Source organism: Danio rerio, chromosome 9 (genome assembly GCF_052040795.2).
Source record: "Danio rerio strain M-AB ecotype USA chromosome 9, GRCz13ab, whole genome shotgun sequence".
Classification (NCBI taxonomy): Eukaryota; Metazoa; Chordata; class Actinopteri; order Cypriniformes; family Danionidae; genus Danio; species Danio rerio.
The window spans coordinates 42,932,886-42,954,810 of NC_141029.1; the positions used below are offsets into that span (position 1 = coordinate 42,932,886).

Genomic DNA, 21,925 nt, shown 5'->3' on the forward strand with positions numbered 1-21,925 from the left:
ACTGGCTATTAAATCTAACAGTTCGGAGTTCCTCCATTTTGATTATTTCAACTTAATTCACATTGCTCATTCAAATTAAGTAAGAGTTAAAGTAAAATAAAGTTAAAGTAAAATTAAAGTTTGTTTTTACTTATGTTACAAATCAGATTGTATTGTTTACTGCCAAAGTAGTTTACATTTGTAGATTATACTTTGTATATAATACTTTTAATATTATCTGTGTAGAATTCACATATGGGTATAAGGTTTGTGTGCTCTGAGTGTAGTTTTAAACTCCCCAGCGCTCAAAACAACATAAAAAAACAAGTCAATAAACATGCAAAATGATTTAATATCAAATCCTTGACGTTCATTTGACTTCCACTCATTGATGCCCTTTTGACCACGGAAATAATAATTTTTAATAATAATTTTTAATAAAAAAATGTTGTGTACCTACAATTCATGTAAACTACCTTGATGTCAAAATAAAAATCAAATTGACATTTAGCATTGGCATCAAAAATCTATTTCAGTATAGTCCTGTTATCGATTTTAGAGACCAACCTTAGATGACTTTAAAACGATTAGCATTTTCGACATGTTTTTTGATTTCGTTTACACATCAAGGTGCGTGCTGGGTCACCTTCGTTTCCTCAGTGGCATCATCAAGAGAAGGTGTCCCCAAATCAAATTCTATCCCTCCATGAAGGTTAAAATACTGATTCTGCTTGTGTGGGAAGTGCTTGCAGGCAAATTCAGGTCCAAGAAGGTGTGGAGGAACCTCTCGTTCTGTTTTCAGCTTGTCATCTGAAAATAGCAAAAAAGAAAACTCGTGTTTATCAAGCATAGCAGTGATGGCAAAAGACAACACAAGGCCATTATAGACAGATTTTGTGGAGATAAAAAAACTAATTCTAAATATAAAAAAATGTATGATCTTCCTTACACATACTTTCACATAGGAAACTTTCTCCCACAATCTCCACCATAGACCATGAACAAACATTTAACGTTATGTAATATGGAAATTGATGTATATGTGACTACATCATATCCAATCCAAACTGCTTAAAACTATTACTACTATTAATAGCATTATTTGTTTTATATAATACAGTTTAAATATTTGCAGAGATTTAACTTCCTAGAGAATTATGAGGTGGCCATAAAAAATAAATTCCACTTCCACCTGTTGAAAGAAATAAGACAAAAATATCAGGCTAAAAAAAAATCACCTGTCATAGCTACTGACAGAGAACAACTGATGCTCAAGCACTAGTCCTGTATTTAATTACTTTTAATGTTAGCCTTTTTAAAATCCTACATTGAACCAGGACATCAAAAAATTAGTAAATACTCAAGGTGTTCCTCTCCATGGAAATCTTTAGTAAAAGGCGAAAGACTTATTCGATATGAAGAGAAACATGAGTGTACTTAATGTTAGTCTTTTTAAAAACGATAATGCTTTACATAATAAGATTACACGAACAATGCAGAATGTGTTTGTTTCAGGTAGCATAAACCACCTCCGCCTCATTTTGAGTCACAAAAAATCCTGATTATTGTGCTTGTAAAAAGAAAATTGGCAGAGAAAAATTGTAATTACATTTGTTTTGAAATAATAATGCACTGTTTTTCATTCTGCTACATTAGAGATACCCAAACTAGGGCCCATGGTAACCTTTGATTTGGCCCACCATCCCATCTGAGATAGAACGCAGATCGGCACTTCTTTCAAAAAAAGCAGACTGAAATTAAATGTTTCAAATAAATGTTGTAAATTAATCAGATTTTTAATAATATAAATACGGTTACTCGATGGATAGCTGATACTGCAGAGGACATCGATAAGTAAATCAAGGCAAAAACAGGTGCTGCTTGACTACTGTAACTCTATTCTGCTATATATGGGATTGTTTTTCTTTGAACATACCCATAGCAACTTTAATGTAATGGAGTTTGTTATAGAGGCGACACAGTGGCTCAGTGGTTTTCACTGTCCCCTTATAGCAAGAAGGCTGCTGGTTCAAGCCCCGGCTGGGTCAGTTGGCATTTCTGTGTGGAGTTTGCATGTTCTCCCTGTGTTTACATGGTTTTCCTCTGGGTGCTCTGGTTTCTCTTACATTTGGTATAGGTGAATTAGATTAACCAAACTGGCCGTAGTGTATGGGTGTGTGTGTGAATGTCAGAGTGTATGGGTGTTTCCCAGTACTGGGTTGTGGCTGTGAAGGGCACCCACTGCGGAGTAAAACATATGCTGGAAAAGTTAGTGGTTCATTCCACTGTGGCGACCACTGATAAATAGGGGACTAAGTTAAAGAAAAATAAGTGAATGAGGTTGGTATACCTTCAGCCCACCCCCCTCAATTAAGTTTGGTTTTTGGCCCTTCATAGGAAACAGTTTGGGCTTCTCTTTGCTATATCAATATATAAATAATTTTCCTTCAGCTTAGTCCCTTATTTATCAAGGGTCACCCCAGTGGATTGAACCGCCAACTATTTTTAGCATTTGTTTTAGGCAGGGGATGCCCTTCCAGCTGCAACCCAATACTGGGAAACTATAACTTTAACAAGCTATGACTCATGTCTCAGAATGGTTAAACCAGTTTAAAACTGAATGTAAACAAAACAGTTGCAATGTACTTTTCTAAAGCAAACATAGCAAATAATCTAACAGACATCTACGTGGATGGGGACAAAATACTAATTGTATTTGAATTTAAATATCTTGCGGTCCAAATTGACTCAAAATTAACATTTAAATGACAGTTTAAATGGGTTTGTAACCGTGTAAAATTTAATATATATAATTTCTGGTTCATAAGGTAATATTTATCACTGCAGGCAGCAAAAATATTCATAAATTCAATGATTTTTTTTCACATATAACCTACTGTCTAACAATCTGGTCACAGGCAAACAAAACAACACTAAAACCCATAGAGTCACTTTACAAACAGACAACTAAACTACTGAATAGAAAGCCTCTAAGAGATTGTCATTGTAACATTTTACAAAAACATAAATTGTTAAGCTGGGAAAATGTTATTAAGTATTCAAACATTTATCTGATGTATAAAAATCTGTCACCCCCACCCCTCAGTCAGTTTGTAAACATCAGGAACACCACACAAAGAGCAACACGAGGGGCAGCCCAAGGATACTGTATTGTCCCACTCCGGAAGTGTCTTTGGTCAGGGTGCCATTTCACTTACAGCTGCACAGGAGTGGAATTCTTTCCCTGGCAGCATCAGAGATATAACCGCCTTTAATATATTCAAAAAACATCTAAAAATCTGGTTTACAGAGCATCAGACGTGTCATCATTCCTATTAGAATGAACCTAGCATGTTTCCATTACCATCTTAATGATTTGTTGTTTAAATGCGTTTCAACTATTTTTATCTCTATTACAAAATGTTGGTGTTTTAGTTTAATTTGTATATATAAATTTTTTATTAAGATCTACAAAACTATGTATATTTTAGTACTTCTTAACTATGTTTGATTGATTGGATAATTCTTGTATTGTTTTTTTTAGGTTGTTCAGGGACAACAGATAAAAAATAGCCTTCTGGCTAACTCTGGTGCATTTGCAGAAATGTTAATTAATGTACACTGTCCCTGCCAAACAAACAAACAAACAAACAAACAAACAAACAAATAAATAAAAAAAATAAACAAACAAACAAACAAACAAACAAACAAACAAACAAATAAATAAATAATTAACTAATTAATTAATGTATATATTTTTGATTAAATATAAAAAAGACAACACAAACCTGACATAGGTGAGAGCAATTTTGACAGATTTGGAATCAACATCTTTTTCCTCAAAGAAATGAGCAGTGGCACAAGGAACGAGATGAGTTTGAGATAAGCAAGCTCCCTGCAGACTTCAGCATTCTTCTCAAGGTTGTTTTTAACCAAAATAATGTGCTCTGACAGCCTTTTCTGCAGCCTCTGGTATGTGGCCAGATCAATATTGTCTTCTGTGAGTCGGACAGCATTGGACAGGCAATAAGACCCCTCGAACATGAAGAGATTTTGGTGCTGGCGGGCAGAGGTCAGGAATGCACTCAGCTTGATCAGGATGCTTTCTGAGTATTGAGAGAAGAGATTCTCCTCTTCTGTGCTTTCGGGTTCATAGGTTGGGTCTGCATCAGTGTTCTCCTTATAAATGTCCTGATAACATGGTTCATCTGAGATGTCTTTTAAACCTGGTGATACAAATCAGTGTTATTTTAATGTCACTGCGATAATATTTCAGTTTATAATGATCAAAGACATGCAATAATTAAGTTAATGATTTATTAATTTTATTAATGGAAATTATACAGAATCTAACATGGAATTGTGCATCATTTTATTTTTATTTATAACTGCAGAACTTTTGTCGCAGTTTAATTAGAAAAAATATGAAATTTAAAAATTACAAATGTTACTTAATGTCGTTTATTAAAAACATTTTGAACAGTTAATTTTATTTCAGTTATTGTGTTTTTTATTTAATTTTTTTATTATTATTAAATAGTTTTAGTTTTATATAACCCTAAATCCTACAAATATATTTTGGATTTTCTAGATTTTTTACATTTTATTTTATGTTTTTGGGCTTTGGATATTTGACCTTTTTGTATAAATTAATTTGTTTAATGTTTTGTTATTCATGAAAGTATTTACAAATATTAAGAAAATTAGAAATATTGCCTCAACTTATACAGTCAAAATATTTTCCAATTTATTTTTTATTTTTTATTTTAAAGTTTTTAGTTTTAGTAAACATCTTTGTCTATAGTTTTAAACACTTTGTATCTCACCTGTACTGAGAAACTATAATTAATGATTTTTTTTATTTAAATTAATATTAACATATTATATATTATCATATATATTAAATAATTAAATAAAACCTATTTGGTCAAACATATATAATTTTATTGTAATCGTGATCGTAATTGTAATCTTTATTTATATAGCACATTTATTGTTTATGGCCATACACCCAAAGCACTTTACAATCATGATGGGGGTCTCTCCACACCACCACCAGCGTGCAGCATCCATTTGGATGACGCAACAGTAGCCACTGGACAACAGTGTCAGTACACTCACCACACACAAGCTATTGGTGAAGTGGAGAGACAGTGATGTTCAGTGGATAGGGATCATTGGGAGGCCATAATGGGCAAGGTCTGATGGAGGGAATTTGTACACAGGAGTTACACCCCTACACTTTACGGGAAGTGCCATGGGATTTTTAATGACCACAGAAAGTCAGGACCTCGGTTTAATATCTCATCTTTAATATCTCATCTGAAAGACGACGCTCAGTGACACTATAGTGTCTCCTTCACTTTACTAGGGCTGCAGGCTGATATACTTCTATCATTTATCATTGTTTTTACACCTATATAGTCTTAGTAATTCTTGTTTTGGTTGTAAGTAAGCTATTTTAATAAAAAAAAAATGAAATGTTTTCATGTAACCCATGTAATTTTATTTTAGAAAACTTTACTGTATTTTATGTCTTGAAAATGTCCTTTGTGGTTTTAGGCTGTTATCTGTTATAATAATATCCCTAATAGCCTAAAAAACTGACAATACTATGTTGCTCAAAAATGACGTTTGCTGTTTGTTCAAACTGCTTATTTAAATTAAACAGAAACAACACAATTCTTGGAGGGCAACTTAATCGTTTTATGTTCAATCCACTAAAATTTGTAAAAACCAATATGTTAACTTATAGTTTTTTCATGTTGTGCCACCACAAAGTGATTGTGTAAACCAGCCTTTTGTTTGGGTATAATAGACTAAAATATATAGAATTCGTATATCTCACCTGCACTGAGAAACTCTGCAAGCACATCTTTCTGTGTTTGAGGAGCACCATCTGAATCCACGGCCATGCTGGATCTCCAAAGCTCACAGAAGCGGATGCGTCTCTCCCTAGGGATGTGACACCCGTGCCAGAGAGCCTTCATTGTATAATCTATGCTTATTAAAATCTGACCGACCTTGGTATCATAATACGCCGGCGGCAACAAGCAGGTGGAGCTCTGGTCATAGTTGGGTAGTAAACTGACCCCAGGAACTTGGTTAAACCCATAAATCCCCACTGTAAGTTCCCTCACTATCTGGTGGACCACTGTATAATCCAGCGGCAAACACGAGCCAGAGGGAGCCAGAATGATTATGTTGGGATGTAAGATGTTCTTCAGTTGTTTGCTGATGCCTGGGGGTGTCTCTATTGGTAGCTTATGCTCTTCGGCGCAGAGTAGCCAGTTACAGGAGGTCAGGCTGAGCAGTTCTTGAAGTTCCCTGCGGTCATATTTCTGAAGGAAAGATTGAGCGGTCAACGCGGCCCGAACGGCGCTCTCGCTGCTCTCCATCAAAACCTCACGCGTTTATTCAGATATAAGGGATGAGAAAGGTTAAATAAATGTAGTTGTTTTACTTTCGATACAAGTTTCTCCGAGTTGTCCGATGAAATGTGTCATTTTGAAGAGCGTTGCTGTTAGTAATCAGTGACGCGCACTCAGCGACGGGTCTGTAATTCCTCGAATCAACCAATAGATGGTGCTGTTGGATCAAAGTCCTTTTCATTGTTATGCACGATTGAAGTTTGCACATTTATGAACATTACTGTAAAAAATAGAGCATTACTGCAACTGTAATGAAAATGCTACAAACTCACCGTAAAAATACAAAGTGTTAATTAAAATCACAGAGTTATTAAACTCTAGTTACGGTAAACCACTGATCTATAATATAAACTCACTGGACACTTTATAAGGTACACGTGTCCAACTCCTCGTTAACGCAAATTTCTAATCGGCCATTCACATGGCAGCATTTAGACATGGTCAAGACTATCTGTTGTAGTTCAAATGCATCAGAAGTGGGAAGAATGGTGATTTAAGTCACTTTGAACATGGCATAGTTGTTGGTGCCAGACGGGCTGGTCAGAGTATTTCAGAAACTGCTGATCTGCTGGGATTTTCATGCACAACCATCTTTAGGGTTTATAAAGAATTGTCTGAAAAGGAGAAAATATCCAGTGAGTGTAAGTTCTGTATAGGCACAAATGTCTTGTTGATGCCAGATATCAGCGGAGAATGGCCAGACTGGTTCGAGCTGATAGAAAGGCAACAGTAACTCAAATAACCACTCGTTACAACCGAGGTATGCAGAAGAGCATCTCTGAACACACAACACTTCAAACCTTGAGACGGATGGGCTACAGCAGCAGAAGGCCACACTGGGTGCCATTCGTGTCAGCTTAAGAACAGGAAACTGAAGCTACAATTCGCACAGGCTCACCAAAGTCGGATAATAGAAGACTGGAAAAATATTGCCTGGTCTGATGAGTCTCGATTTTTGCTGCGACATTCGGAAAGGAGGGTCAGAATTCGGCATCAACAACATGAAAGCATGGATTATTCCTGCCTTGTATCAATGGTTCAGGCTGGTGGTGGTAGTGTAATGGTGTGGAGGATATTTTCTTGGTGCATTTTGTGCCCAGTAGCACCAACTGAGCATTGTCAACGCCACAGCCTACCCGAGTATTGTTGCTGGCAATGTCCTCTATGACCACAGTGTATCCATCTTTTGATGGCTACTTTCACCAGGATTACGCGCCATATCATAGCGGCCGAATCATCTCAGACTGGTTTCTTAAACTTGACAATGAGTTCACTGTACTCAAATGGCCTCCACAGTCACCAGAACTTAATCCAACAGAGCACCTTTGGGTGATGCCATCACGTCAATATGAATTAAAATCTCTGAGGAATATTTCCAGCACTGTTGTAGTTGTAGCAAAGTAAGGAACATAGCTTAACAGAAATAGCGTCTATGAATGCTTGAAAAACTTTTATATGAGAGTGAAAAAATTACAATTTATTATTTTATAAATAATAAGAGTTGAGCCTTTTTAAAGTTGTTTATTGTTGCATTTTAAATTATTTTTAATACCTTTAAGAGCCTTACAATAATTATCAACCAATAGTTAGATCAATAATTTTATTGTACAATATTAAATTAAGAACATTTAAATTGTATGTCTTTGGACATATTTACGACTATTGTGCAATTTACAATTTAAATTGTATGTACATAAATGCCTATTTAAATTTACATATAAATTAGACAAAGGTCGCATGATATTAAAATTAAGTTTTTTAGATGTTAGTATCAGTATTGTTAGTTCTTAGGGTATTTATAAACTAGTGCGTTCCAAAAACAGTGGCAAAATTCGCGTTTAGAGGATATAAAATAATGTAAAGAACAATATGGTATAAAATGAATGAAGTAACGTTACGTTAAAAATAATATATATTTTTTACATTTATTTATTTATTTGCACGGACAGAATTTGTGTGTGAAACAGGTGCGAAAGTCCCTTTCAAGCCTTTTATGACAGTAGATGACGCCCCCTAGTATACGCAACACATCCTAACGTAATTAATATTCATGAGCTAAGTCGGTTTCGCGGATGTGGAGCGCAAACGTAGTGGCAGCTAATGCGCATGCCCGAGTCTGAGCCTGCTGCTAGACACAGAAAAAAGCAGCACCCTTTGCCCAGTGCTCAGAGTACGGTCCTTACAAAAGTGTGCTCCTTTCCGATTTCCGCAAACTTATTTAAAATCACAAGCTGATCAAAGCTGTTGTAAATTCATTTTCAGCTGACAATGAAAGCTGTTATTCTGGCAGCAGGTTATGGCACGAGACTGCAGCGGGATATTGAGATCGACACGACGGGGAAATTCAAGCATTTGAAAGGCATTGCCAAACCTCTGCTTCCCGTCGGTTCATGTGCACTGATCTCACACTGGCTTCAGGCACTGACCAAAACAGGATGTGTGGACACTGTTTATGTGGTTGTGAGTCCACAATAACTGTTCTGTTCTGTTTTTAAAAATCTAACAATATTTAGCTTTTAGTCATACTTTTTGACTTATGATTATGATTATTGTGCACAAAATCATAAACTGTATCGTCTATTAAACAGACAAATGATCTTCACCATGAAGCGTTCCAGCAGTGGGCTCAAGAATTTCCCAATGTTAAAATAATAAACGATGGTACAAGAAGAAATAAGGTAGGCTTCTGCCAGTATCATGTTTTGTTGTGATAACTTGCTGAAGTTTTAATCATGAATCATGTATCATGATGATATTGACACGATATTGACCAAACTGCAAAAAAAGGTAACTTTAAAAGGAATAACAAAAAAATACCTTATTACTTTATAAGTAAAATAGATGATAACGTGCAATAGATAACAATCAAGTCTCAATAATAAATGTTAGTGAATGCATTAAAATCAACAGTGAGAAATAGCTAGCTATAGTTATGTTCAAGTTCATTTAAAAATGAATTTTATGACATTTATGAATTTAATGCCCAAACTCGGTCCTGGAGGGCCAGTGAAGTTGGTACTAAACTATGCAGGGCACTGGGCCTCCAGGACCCAGTTTGCAGTCACCACTGTATTTGTATTTAAATTGTCTCTTTAGTTTGGACATATTTACGACTATTGTGCAAGTAAGATTTTCAATTTGATATTTATGTTAATAAACCAATATATATATATATATATATATATATATTATGTTTAGAAGAGTATAGTATTGAATACAGCACTGTAAATAATATATTTATGATTTCTTTAAATTATTAAAAATGATTACAATTATTTTTTAACCCCATTTAATTAAAGCATTATGACTTTACGGTGTGTTATGTATACTAAGAAATTAACAATCTAACATTAATACATGTTTTTTGTAGTTGTAATTACATTACTATAAAGAAATTCAGGGTCTACCTAGGCATAGTTGAAAAATAAGAGAACAGTATATGGATATGGCCATACTGTAAGCCTCAGACGTCATGGTTTCCTTGTTCTCATGTAAATTCCATAAGTGTAACACCCTAGTGGATAAAAGGCCATTTAGAACACAAAGCAGACTGTTGCGTGACTCACAGGCCACAGCTTCATCATTTTCACATACTTTAGGTCAGATTTTACATCATGCGGACCTGACCTGAGATCCCCAGCCGAAGCATAGACCGATATGTTGCTCTATGATCATTAATATGCATCCTCAAGCTGTGTTTGATAAGCCAGTGTTTCCTTCTGATTGTAGGGGTATTTTATGGAGTGATAAATAAGCATATAGAACTGATTCTGGGAATTGTTTGAACTTACCTAAACCATATACCTACTATGTAGAAATCTTAGAACGATTTAACCTATTGAACCAATGCAGTATATGGCACCTTTAAATTAACAGATGTTAACAAATGGAGCCTTACTGTACAGAGTTAATGATCAAATGTCCTATAAATAGTGACAGAACATTCAAAATCGCAATCCAGATTAACATGGAAATGTTAGTGTTTGAAAATGAATTGTATTCAAGCAATTGATACCGTAATGCCACTTCCAATTCAATAACCTGACCATTTTTCAAAGATGTTCTAAAAGTTTAAATAATAATTCACGGTATTTTAAAATGCCCATGATATCAATATTGTGCATGTTCATTATCAATTATATATTGATTTATTGAATATCTGCATGTGTCTAAAATAAGGTAGACATCATGTATTGGAGTGATTTGTTAATGTTGAATTTGATTATTTTAAAACTCCTTTTCTATGTCTCGGCAGGACAGACATGGTGCCGTTGCCTGTCTCCAGTTGACAATCAAGTTGTGTGCTGTGGATGACGACTTACTAGTTATCGGAGGGTATGACTGTCACAACACTCCAGGACATAGTTTGAAATGGCTTTAAAAGAAAAATATTTTGTTCATTTTGCAGAGATACTTTATTCAAGGAGGACTTCAGCCTCAGGACATTTACAGAGAGATTCTTTGAAGTCCAATCTAAAGACAAAGAGAGCAATTTAGTGCTGGCATACCGATGCAAAGATGAGGGTGAGCATAAAAACAGAACAGTACGCTTTCAGCTTTGCTAAACACATGGTCATTTAATTCAATTATTGAATATCAACTTTCAGAAACATCCAAATACGGGATTCTAGAGTTGGACGAGGACCTTAAAGTACAGTGTCTGAAAGAAAAACCTCTCTTAAGTGAAACAAATTCACGTGATGCTGTGCGTTTTCTTTTGCTTGTATGATAAAGGCATTTCAGTACTGTTTGGCTTTCCTAGGGTTCATATCCTCGATGTGTTTTTCTTGTTTCAGTGTCCATGCTTTTACTTGTTTTCAAAGACCTCACTTCCTCTTTTGGAAGTTTTTCTCAATGAGAAGAAGGTACAGTTGATCTAGAGTCAATATCTATAATTACTTTAAAATGTTACTTTTTTAATGCAACATTTCCCCATACAGAACAACCCTATTGAAGAGCGGGATGCACCAGGGACCTTTCTGTCATGGCTGATATTAAGGTTACCGAAAGGCAAATCATAAACAATAAGCCATTGTGTATGCTCACAGGCAATAACATTAATCACACCTGGTTTTATTTTTAGGAAGCCTGTGTATGTGCACAGGATATCTGGTCGATTTGATGTGGGAAATTTGGCATCGTATGTTGAATGTGACAAATACTTCAAGGACCAACTTCAAAATTCAGCTGTTTATTTAATGTAGTACATAATGAGAGTGAAACAATCTGAATAAAACATCATTTTTTGTCTTTGTTGAGTGAATCATTTCCACAAATGGGTTTTGAACTCAATCCCATTACCCTAAATCAATGATTTAAATTGTATGTTAAAAACAAAATCAAGAAAAGACTACTGTCAGAATATTAAATTATGTGGTGACAAGCCTTTTGCACTTATCTGAAGCCTTTTCATGGTTGTCCTCTAACTTGGCGATTCTGGAGCCGAACTGCATGGCTCTCTTAGGCAAGAGAGCAGAGAGTCCCAATCCCAACTCAACAGCTGCCAACCTCAGTAGTAGTTTTTCTCCAACTCCTCTAGGTAGAGACAAGTCAGCCTTCTCCGACACAGGCAGTCCGTTAAGGAAACTGACTACATCTTCATCCAAGTAAGGGAATCTGAGTTATAAAGAAATATACAGAGGAATTATTTCCAGTATAATTGCATTTCATTTCTGGTTGAATTAGTTATTTAATCTTGGAGTGTATTTACACCTGCCTTGTTTGGTTTGTCTGAATTAAACTCAAGTTTGTTCCACCTTTGACGTGGAGTTTGTGGGCAGGTATAAATACAGCAATCATACTCTGGTGCGCACCAATAGTTTGATTCTGAACCTGTGCCATCTGCCATTGCTAAGGAACCATCATCATGCTCTAGCTCTGTTACATGTTTCATTTTTGATGAACGAAAAAGTCTCTGCATTTGTTCAAGGTAACTAGTCAATGGTTATGCTGTGTTCCCATCAGATGATAAATCTTGAGCATAAATAAATGCGTAAACATTGAACTAAATGGCTAGCGTAGATTTTAGAGAGAATAGCTGTGTTTATGTGCTTTATGAAGGCTGAAAAACAATGTATGTTCCTTCAGCGCCATGTCTGAGTCCACTAGATCCTTTCAGAGGTGCACCCAGCTCTGCGAGTTCGTCAACCTCTCCAGAAACTATACCTGTATGATGGAGGCTTTCAGCGGTGCTTCGGACTGAGCTGAGTCCAGTTTGATGAACTGTTGTCCGGTGTTGGCAGGAGGATTTTCCCTCGGGATACCAATTACAGGTGCTACGTCATAATCACACCCCTACAACAGCAAGCTCCTGAATGTTTAATGCAGTGCAAACGTGCCCAGAAGTTCAGATTTTTCAACTGGAGCGATTCGTGCGAAAATAGTGTCGTGCCGCAGGATGTCTATTCACATCTTTGCATTTACTTAACATGTAAATCCCTCATGATTGACACTTCATCTGTGTCTGGTGTGAACGCAGCATTAAGCAATAACTTAAATGTGTGCACACATCTACATTTGGAATAAAGAACTTGTGTGAGCAAAAGATGCGATATGTAAATGGTCCCTCAGAGCTACAGCAAGAGTTTGTCAGTGGTGTTTTTGTTCGAACAGTGAAGTTGATTCTGCATGGCAGAAACAACACTACAGGAGCGCAACCATTTCTGTCTAATAAATGGCTCTACATATGTGGGGTTATGTTTACAATTTCTGCTTCACTTGCAAAAAGGGCAGTGTAAAAGCAAAAATGCAAAAAATTTGTAGGGATGCTCCGATCAGGATTTTGGCAGCCGATACAGAGTACCGATTCCTTGTCAAGGTGATCGGCCGATACCGAGTACCGATTCTAGTGCTTCAAGCTTTATAATCCATTAAGTATGCAATGCAATTTGGAAACATTGCAAATGATGAAAAAATAATTCAAAATGTCTAAATCAAGTAAAAGTTTGGAGTGCATAATAGAAATAAGAAAATTAGAAATGGGCCTACTCTTTATATCAATGAGTGTATTACAAGTTATATTATTAAATATTCATGTTCATTTTTAAAGTTTTATTTATGTAATAATTCCAGTCAGCTTTTAGTGAACTTGCAATATTGCCAAAAACACAGAACTTTCAGTTGTTATATGTAAAAAGGCCTTAATGCATGCATTTAGCTCATCTCCAACTATTGACAACAGATCACTCAATGAGAAAGAGGGAGAGATTTGCACTTGCAATATCTCACTGCTCAATTTATTTAACCTAAGTAATGTAATGCCTAGAACATCACTGTGCCTCTTACGATCCGTTCTCTTTCTCGTTTACTCTTGTTGCCATGATTTCCAGGTATTAAAACAAATATTTGGGGACCAAATGAATTTGGGGGAGACTCGCAGAGCTTCCAGGAAAGGGCATAAGGTTGGATAAGACCCTAGATAGGGGCAATCGCTCCCCTCGTGTCATGGCAGCTAAAATACTGGAAATACAATGGCTACACTTGGGGCAAAGAGAGCATCACTCGCGCTAGTCGCCCCAATAAACTGTATAAACAGTTCGCACCGCATCTGTATATATTTTAGCTGTTGTGACGCAAGCGCATCGATCGCTTACCTCCTCATGCATCATTTACCTGTGCTGTGGCTGCTGTAGGCTATGTATAATATACGGGAGGACACATGCATCTTCCTTTGCTTGTAAACTCATAAACGCCTGCGATTGGTTTGGTGAGTACTTAAGTCATGAAATGTGTCGACTGAATGTGTCGAATCGACTGATACCAATCTTCAGGCGATCGATTGAAGCATCCCTACAAATTAGGGTTGTTAAAAGTATCGAGTTCAGTAACAATCGATACTGACATTTTAAAAACTTCAATTTCCCGCTAACATTTGAGTGCATTTGAGCACATTTTTAAACACCGCTGATTGGCCATTGTGTTCAAATAGTCAACAGAAATGACTGATTGGCTGTGACGTTCATCAATTCACCATTCTTCATCAAGTGCAAACACAGACACACGGAAACTAGAGCATTTCAAAGCTGCGTAGATTAGCTGATCTGTCTATCAGATGACATACGAGCGATCTGCTTATGGACCGACTGATCTACATGGCTTCGAACTGCCCCAGTGTCCGTGCGTCTGTGTTTGCACTTGGTGAAGAATGGTGAATTGATGAACTTCACAGCCAATCACAGTTACTTCTGTTAAGCATGTGAACATAATGGCCAATCAGCAGTGTTTAAAAATGTACTCAACTACACTTGAATGTTAGCGGGAAATTAAAGTTTTTCAAATGTCAGTACCGAACTCAATACTTTTAACAACACTACAACAAATTTAAAAGAAATCGGCAATGGGTTTGGTCCTGAACAAACAAGTGAATTAATAATAAACTTTTCTTGTGTGAATATACTCTTGTATGTTGTTTGAACTGTTGAAGTGTAATACTTGCCTGGCCTCTTTTCCATGATCCCCAATGATTCGGTCATCTCTTCCAAGATTTCTTGAGGATATTCGTCCCAGTTCCATAGCCAGCTCTCTGATTAGTCCTTCAAGTCCCGAGTGTTTATATCGCACCCTGTGTCTGGAGTAACCCGCCAGCTGTTCGTCTGCCCCGATGCCAGTCAGAACCACCTGTGAAAACAGGAAGATAACATTTTATACAATGTGACCTAGTCCTTGCACACAGACATAACTGAATACAAACAGAGTATTAATGTTACCTTTGCTTCTGAAATATAAAGTTCTTCATCAACAGCCTCATTTATGACACCAATTCCTCTGGCAGCAAACCAAATAGCACATCCAAGGCTGTCATCCAGAACAGTGTCCAAAGGGTGCACCAAATGACAGATGCGTTTCTGTCGCATTTCCACCAGCTCCTCTTGAGTTACGTTAATTTCGATAAAGTTCCACTGGCGCTTTGGACTGAGATTTTTAAGTTCTTGCAGACCTGCTCTTCCTGTTATTCGGTCAGGCACATTAAACGGATTAAACTTCTGCTGATCCAATTGCGTTTTATCAGCATCATCACAGTCAGTCTTCTTATTTTTACCTTTCTTCATGGACTTGGGAGGCATCTTTGCTTCTTGCATTTTGAAAGCAACATTGAGCAAGTCAATGGGCTTGTCTGCAGGAACGTGCCTATCAGTAAGGGCAGCTAGTATCATTGAATCAATTCCTCCAGAGAAAAGAATGGCGATGTCAGCTTTTGTTTGATTTAAGGAAACCTCCAGTGCATCCCGAGCATGTAAGTACTGCACTCTCTTACGAACGGCCTCGCTTAGAACATCAATCAGTGCACTAACCACTGCTTTCTTGTCAGTGTTTGTTAAGAATGCTTTCAGATTTTCAACAGAGGTTTGAGAGGCGTTATGATTTTGTTCAGTTGTAAGTGATGAAATGGATGTGTTCATCGGACAAACAGGGGAGGTCAGGTAAAGTCCAGAACTATTTGTGTTTAAAGAAACACATTTGGGAAGACCTTCACATTTCAATTCCGGGCTTTCAATTGGCTTGTCGTCACTGTGGAAAATCCATGGATAAAGTTCAAAAATAAATGTACCATCTAGTGAAGTGTCTGTTAGGTCAAACCTGTAAACTCCACCAGGTGGTACCTCCTGCCATTGGGATTGACTATCATCTGCTGGCTGGGAAGCAACTGATACGAGTGTGAAAAAAGCTCTTTCAGGATTGAATTTCCAAAGCAGACTTCTTCTCCCGAAAAAGTCCCTCCCGAACCAGATGCAGCGCTCAGACTTTTGGTAATAGATAAAGGCCCACGGTCCTTCGAGTTGTGATAACAAACATACAATATCTGAGGCACTGGTGGCCATTGACAGTTGATGAAGAAGAACTTTGGTGTCATTTTCTTCCTGCTCTAATTTCAGACCACCAAACACCTCTCCATTCCAGAGAAGCATATTCCCAGTGTCATCTTGAAGAGGTTGAGGGGTCAGGCAACCCCTCATATGAAGTACATGTGCAGAGAATAGGACACTGCAGTTTGAGATTTCTTTTGTAATGTCTTTGCTACAATTGGGTCCTCTGTGTTTGAGATTTTGAAGCACATTCTCCTCCAGTGGATCATGTGGTGTGGTCAAACTGACCACACAGCAGATCCCACACATGATATCACTTCACTATATATCTTGATATTCTTTCCGCATGTTATCCAGGTCCTCTGTATAACAGAATATTATGACAATGTTAGAAGAACACACTCAAAATGGTGGCATTAGTATTGTATTTATGTATCATCTATCAAAAAAGCAGAAACAACTCAAGTATAACAGAAACACTTACGTTTACAAGAGCTAAGGGTTTCTCCTTTGTCTGCCAGAAAGAATATATTGCTGTTGGGTTGCTGGGTGTACACTCTCTGTGAATATAATCTTAGTATTACTGGAATGTGATGATATCAAGTCAAGTTGAGCTTTATTGTCATTCCACTACATGTGTGATCTCGGCATGGGACGGTAACCGGTTTCAAGGTTTACCGCGGTTTGGAAAATTCAAGGTTTTAATCCCAGTAAATTGTTCTGTTATACCGTTCCCAAGTTATATGTAAAAGTTTTTTTATATATTTTTATGTGTTGTATAGAAATCTACGTTTTTCAAACTAACGAATAGAGCAGAAGTCAAAGATTTATTTTAACTATTTAGCCTGACATGTTTACTGTTCCAAAATATTATGTTCCTTAAAATAAATAATTTGTGTTCAGTGGGGAAATTATAAATGTTTGTTCTATTTTACCCATACATTTTAAAAAAGAGAGAGCAGTAATCACTTTCACAATACTGTGATACCGTGGTATTTTTATACAAGGTTATCATACCGTCAGAAATTTATACCGGCCCATGCCTAGTGTGAACATACAGAGAAACTAAATGTGCAGTCTCCCAGGACAACGGTGCTACATAAATTAATCATAAATACAAACACAACTCTGCACATAAGAGCTATTTTAAAAACCTACGCATAACTATAAGATACTTCACTATACACATGGACTGGCTATAGAAGTACTCTAGAAAATCTCCACAAAAATGGGCCAGAAATGAAACTCAGTCCTATTTGCTTCATTTACAAGTCTGCCATAAGAAGAACACTGACTTTGAGGTAAATTATCTTAAAATAATAAATTCAATAGTTCAAAGGAATTATCCAATTTGAATCCCCATGGGTTAGAAAATGGCAACAGATGATACATTTAAGGTACTTTATAAGTTGATAATTTTGTCAAGCTTAAATTCTACTTTGCTTTTAATTGATGTCAAATAAACTGTTTCACAATTACGTTTTATCTTTCATAAATTTAACTGGAAAAATATCTCTAAACATCGAAGGAACTTCTTAGTTGATATTTTTAAATGTGAATGTAATTAATATCATGGTAAGACTTTATTTTGATGGTCCCTGTTGCACATTTTTCTGACTAAAGTTGTACTGCAACTAAATGCCAGTTACTTCTCATTTGGGTATTAGTAGACTGTCTGCTTAATATCTGCTGATACTGCTGCTTTCAACATTTCACTGACTAAGAAACTTTGCAAGTACATGTCAATTTACACCAACCCCACCTGACAGTCTACTTATAATCTATTGCGAATTAGTATAGTGGAGCATAAGTTCATATATTATATTGTATGCTACACTAGAAAACATTTTAGTATATATTGCCTTCTATAGCGATGTGGTTTGACTTTGTTACATCTATAATTAAGTGAAAGCATCTGCTACACCAAATGCAGAATGACTCTTGATAATATATAGAAAGTGACAAGACGATATGACGTTACATACCCTGTTTTTCTTCAAGTTACTTAACTCGTCCACAACAATCTTTTGCTCTTTTATCTGCGAATGAATAGTTATGTTTTTAGGATCATCAAAAAACAGAAATTACTAAACATGCTTAACGCGTTTTACTGGTGTCAACTGTATACTATAAATTACAAAAAACATATATGATAGACAACCTTTTGGTTCAGCTCCTCTTTTTGTGCGCGCTCTTCTGAGGCCCCAGGCTCAGTTCGCTGTATGTTCTTGGAGGACATTGTTTATTAATACGCTTCAGATCATTTTTAGGGAAACATCTCCACGAGCAAGTAACTCGTTCGTCGCACAAGAATGACGTATGCGCCAACGACGCTTTAAAAGTGCGTCACGTAATCCTAACCCCATTATCCCCCATAAACAAAGCCTGTTAAAGAATAATGTTGGGTGGATAAATCTGCAGCATCTAAACAAAGACGCGTTGTTGAATGAAACAGGGAATCTAAGTAATGTGGTCAAATACGGTTCAAATACGTCGAATGCTTTCAAATAGAGTTTTTACCCGGATATTAACGACTTTTCATCGCGAAACAGCGGCTAGCCCATCTATCTAAACCTGATATTATCATATTATCTTATATCATATTTTGCCATTCTTCTAATGTACGATAAGATGGTAATAAACAAAGCCTATCATAGCTCTAGGCGTACATTATCTTATCCAAATATTTTGGTTTATCCTCAGTAATTTGAGAGCTATCCTAAAGAGGATTGTTTGCATTTAACTTTCAAGATGAACAAATAATGCTCATCTTAATGGAAAAATTGTTCAGGGTGTCCGCAGGGACTTTAAAAGTCTTACATTTCAAAAACAACATTTTAGGCCTTTTAAAACTTTACTTAAAAGGGTGTTACAGGTCTTAAATAATTTTAAACAGGTGTTAATTTTTTTGTCCATGTAAAGCTATTTAATCGGTACAAATAACAATTATTCTAAAAAAACAATTAACTAAATTGTATATTCTAAAACTCTTTACCAATTTGGTTCAATTATCTTTCTTAAAATAAACTTATTTTGTTTATAAATAAGTGTTTGAATTGTAATGGGGCAAGTAAAAACAAATTGCACTGGTCCTTAGAAAACAAGTTTGACATTCATTCATTCATTTTCTTTTCAGTTTAGTTCCTTTATTCATCAGGGGTCGCCACAGCGGAATGAACTACTAACCTATCCAGCATATGTTTTACACAGCGTGTGCCCTTCCAGCTGTAACCCAGTACTGGGAAACATCCATACACGCTCATTCACACTTATACACTACAGACATTTTAGTTTATTTATTTCACCTATACTTCATGACTTTGGACTGTGGGGGAAACCGGAGCACCAGAAGGAAACCCACACCAACATGGGAGAACATGCAAACTTCACACAAAAATGCCAACTGACCCAGTCAAGACTCGAACCAGCGACCTTCTTGCTGTGAGGCAACAGTGCTAACCAATGAGCCACTGTATCCCTCCTAAATTTTGTACATAGGAATAATGCTCTAAAGTGAAGCGAAGAGAGGGGTGGGGGGTTGTGCATGAACCCCGAATCATATCTCTAGGGGCCCCCAATATGCGTAAGCCCTTTAGGACTGTCCTGACCCTACCACAGGGGTGTCCAACCTTGGTCCTGGAGGGCCAGTGTCCTGCTAAGTTTAGCTCCAACACACCTGCTGGGAAGTTTCTAGTATATCTAGTAAGAGCTTGATTAGAGTTGGAGCTAAAGTCTGCAGGAAAGCGGCCCTCCGGGATTGAGTGTGGACACCCCTGCTCTACCATCTTTAAAGGACTTCACAGTCAAAAAAATAATAGTTTGGTAATAAAACAATGTCTCATGGGGTTCTAAACCTTTATGAGTTTCTTTATTCTGTTCCACAACAGAAGATATTTTGAAGAAATCTAAAAACCTTTAACCATCAACTTCTATAGGAAAAACACTACTGAAGTCAATGGTTACAGGTTCTCAACATGTTTCAAAATATCTTCATTTGTGTTTAACAGAGAAAAAAAACTCAAACTTTTGAAACTAGTAAATGATGACAGAATTTTCAGATTTGGCCAAACTATCTCCTTAAGGTGGGATAAAGAAAATGAACATGATATCATAAGCCCATGGTGTATGCAATCCACCTAGTCTAAATATTTCTGTCGCTCTGTAACAAGAGAATATCCTCAAAAACATGTTCAAGAACAGTTTGCTTTTAATCTTGTGGGGGAAATGAGTTTAGTCCAATCTCTTCGGCTTTTACTGTCTTACTTAAAAAGGTGTTAAATCCATCAGATGGAGTAGTATTTACTGTACAATAGAGTCTTTTCATTTTTCCTCCCGCAACACTAAAGCCGCAATCTTAAATCCACAATCCTGAGCCATGAGGTCATCATTTTTGGTGACAGAGGCTTTGTCACTTTTAGGAAGATGCATGTTTAAAATTATACATAATACAAAAGATTATTCAGTCATTAAACCATGATAAAAGCTGCACATTTTTACTACATGTCAAATAAGTAAAATAAATATACTATGGTGATTAGTAAGTGCAGAATCAAATATTGAATTTTCATTTGTTATGTATGGATAAAAAATGGATTTAAATTATTATAATTATTCGTTATTATGATGTTTTGGGTCAGAAGATCGAATTGGTTTTAATGCAATTAAATAAAAAACAATTAAAAAAAAGTTGTCAACATTATGACAACATTATGACTATGAAAACATTACAAAACACATCAACATTAAATATGAGATCAAAGTAAACTCCAATACAAATTTTGGTCACACTTTTTAAATTTTGTAAACATTAACTGTTTACCTACACCAGAGATGCCCAGACTAGGGCCCGGGGGCCAAAGTTGGGCCAAGGTAATCCTTGATTTAGCCCACCAAATGATGGGGATGGTTTCGAGATTGTCAATTCAATTAAATGTTTCCATTAAATGATGTAAATAAATAAAGGATGTAAATAAATCAGATAAATCAGAACTTTTTTTCTCACCACCACACTGGTCATTTTCACAAAACAAAATTTTGTTGTTGGAAACTGTATTTTATATACTCAAATTTGACCTATGCGTGCTAAAAGTACTTAAGAGACGTTTTACTTAATTTGGGTCATTAAAACCTCTGACTACTAATATTATGATTATAGGTAGCCTATATCTCCTGTAAAACCTACAGTAAGTTGATATAAAACCAATTCAACTCCCATTCTTGTCTTAGGACATTTTATTAAGCAAATTTCTGAAAAACAGTAAGGTTATTACATGTTAAATATATAGTAAATCTGCAGGTTTTAAACATACAGAATAATAATAATTACAATTATGTAACAACTATAACATTACCGTTATATCTTAGGACATATTTGATTAACTTTTTATTCCTTTCACCAAATGTTGACTAATGAAGGTATATTTATAACAACTATGTATTTGTTAGATTACTGGTTTGTCAAACCATGTTGCATACAAATGCAATCAACAGACTTATATGACAGTGTATTGCTGTAGAAGACAAATAAAACACGAGACAGGTGTTTAGAAAGAGTAGTTTATTTTGTTTGACCTGCAAACTTATCTAAACGAGATAAACTTTCAGAAAACAGCCTGGAAACATTATAATGCGCACGCTCGTTATTATAACCCGCGGTTGTCTTCAACTGTTGTCTTCAACGGTTGTCCTTCTTTGCTCAACAACTGAGCTGAA

General features: G+C 36.2%; 4 protein-coding genes and 1 non-coding gene across 6 annotated transcripts in view; 1 reads left to right on the forward strand and 4 right to left on the reverse strand.

Annotated features, from left to right (window-relative positions):
• ankar (ankyrin and armadillo repeat containing) overlaps positions 1-8,263 on the reverse strand; it is a 33,907-nt gene extending 25,644 nt beyond the window's left edge. The window contains exons 1-3 of one of the 2 annotated variants that reach the window (XM_087266203.1): positions 5,828-8,263; positions 3,768-4,205; positions 626-789 (exon numbers count right to left, since the gene is read on the reverse strand). In XM_087266203.1, coding sequence (XP_087122329.1) covers positions 626-789; positions 3,768-4,205; positions 5,828-6,377 — 1,152 coding nt within the window. In that variant the 5' untranslated portion in view covers positions 6,378-8,263. The remainder of the gene's footprint in view (positions 1-625; positions 790-3,767; positions 4,206-5,827) is intronic. The other variant, NM_001040046.2, reaches the window with a different exon arrangement.
• On the reverse strand, positions 1,299-1,414 carry LOC137496521 (U5 spliceosomal RNA). Its single transcript, XR_015500162.1, has one exon. It is a non-coding gene; the product is annotated as a U5 spliceosomal RNA (small nuclear RNA).
• A 307-nt stretch (positions 8,264-8,570) lies between the features above and the next one.
• On the forward strand, positions 8,571-11,660 carry zgc:136439. Its single transcript, NM_001040372.1, has 8 exons — positions 8,571-8,870; positions 8,999-9,088; positions 10,666-10,745; positions 10,819-10,934; positions 11,018-11,115; positions 11,207-11,275; positions 11,351-11,409; positions 11,494-11,660. The coding sequence occupies exons 1-8, from the start codon at positions 8,679-8,681 to the stop codon at positions 11,612-11,614; spliced, it is 825 nt and encodes a 274-aa protein (NP_001035462.1). The 5' UTR covers positions 8,571-8,678; the 3' UTR covers positions 11,615-11,660.
• asnsd1 (asparagine synthetase domain containing 1) lies at positions 11,582-18,546 on the reverse strand. Its single transcript, NM_200095.2, has 6 exons — positions 18,375-18,546; positions 18,199-18,252; positions 16,698-16,773; positions 15,116-16,575; positions 14,845-15,026; positions 11,582-12,026 (listed from the first exon to the last, which is right to left on the reverse strand). Exons 4-6 carry the CDS (start codon positions 16,520-16,522, stop codon positions 11,780-11,782), a joined length of 1,836 nt encoding a protein of 611 aa, NP_956389.2. The 5' UTR covers positions 16,523-16,575; positions 16,698-16,773; positions 18,199-18,252; positions 18,375-18,546; the 3' UTR covers positions 11,582-11,779.
• On the reverse strand, positions 16,218-18,527 carry asdurf (ASNSD1 upstream open reading frame). The gene is made up of 4 exons (NM_001353562.1): positions 18,375-18,527; positions 18,199-18,252; positions 16,698-16,773; positions 16,218-16,575 (listed from the first exon to the last, which is right to left on the reverse strand). Exons 1-4 carry the CDS (start codon positions 18,450-18,452, stop codon positions 16,535-16,537), a joined length of 249 nt encoding a protein of 82 aa, NP_001340491.1. The 5' UTR covers positions 18,453-18,527; the 3' UTR covers positions 16,218-16,534.
• Positions 18,547-21,925: the final 3,379 nt, after the last annotated feature.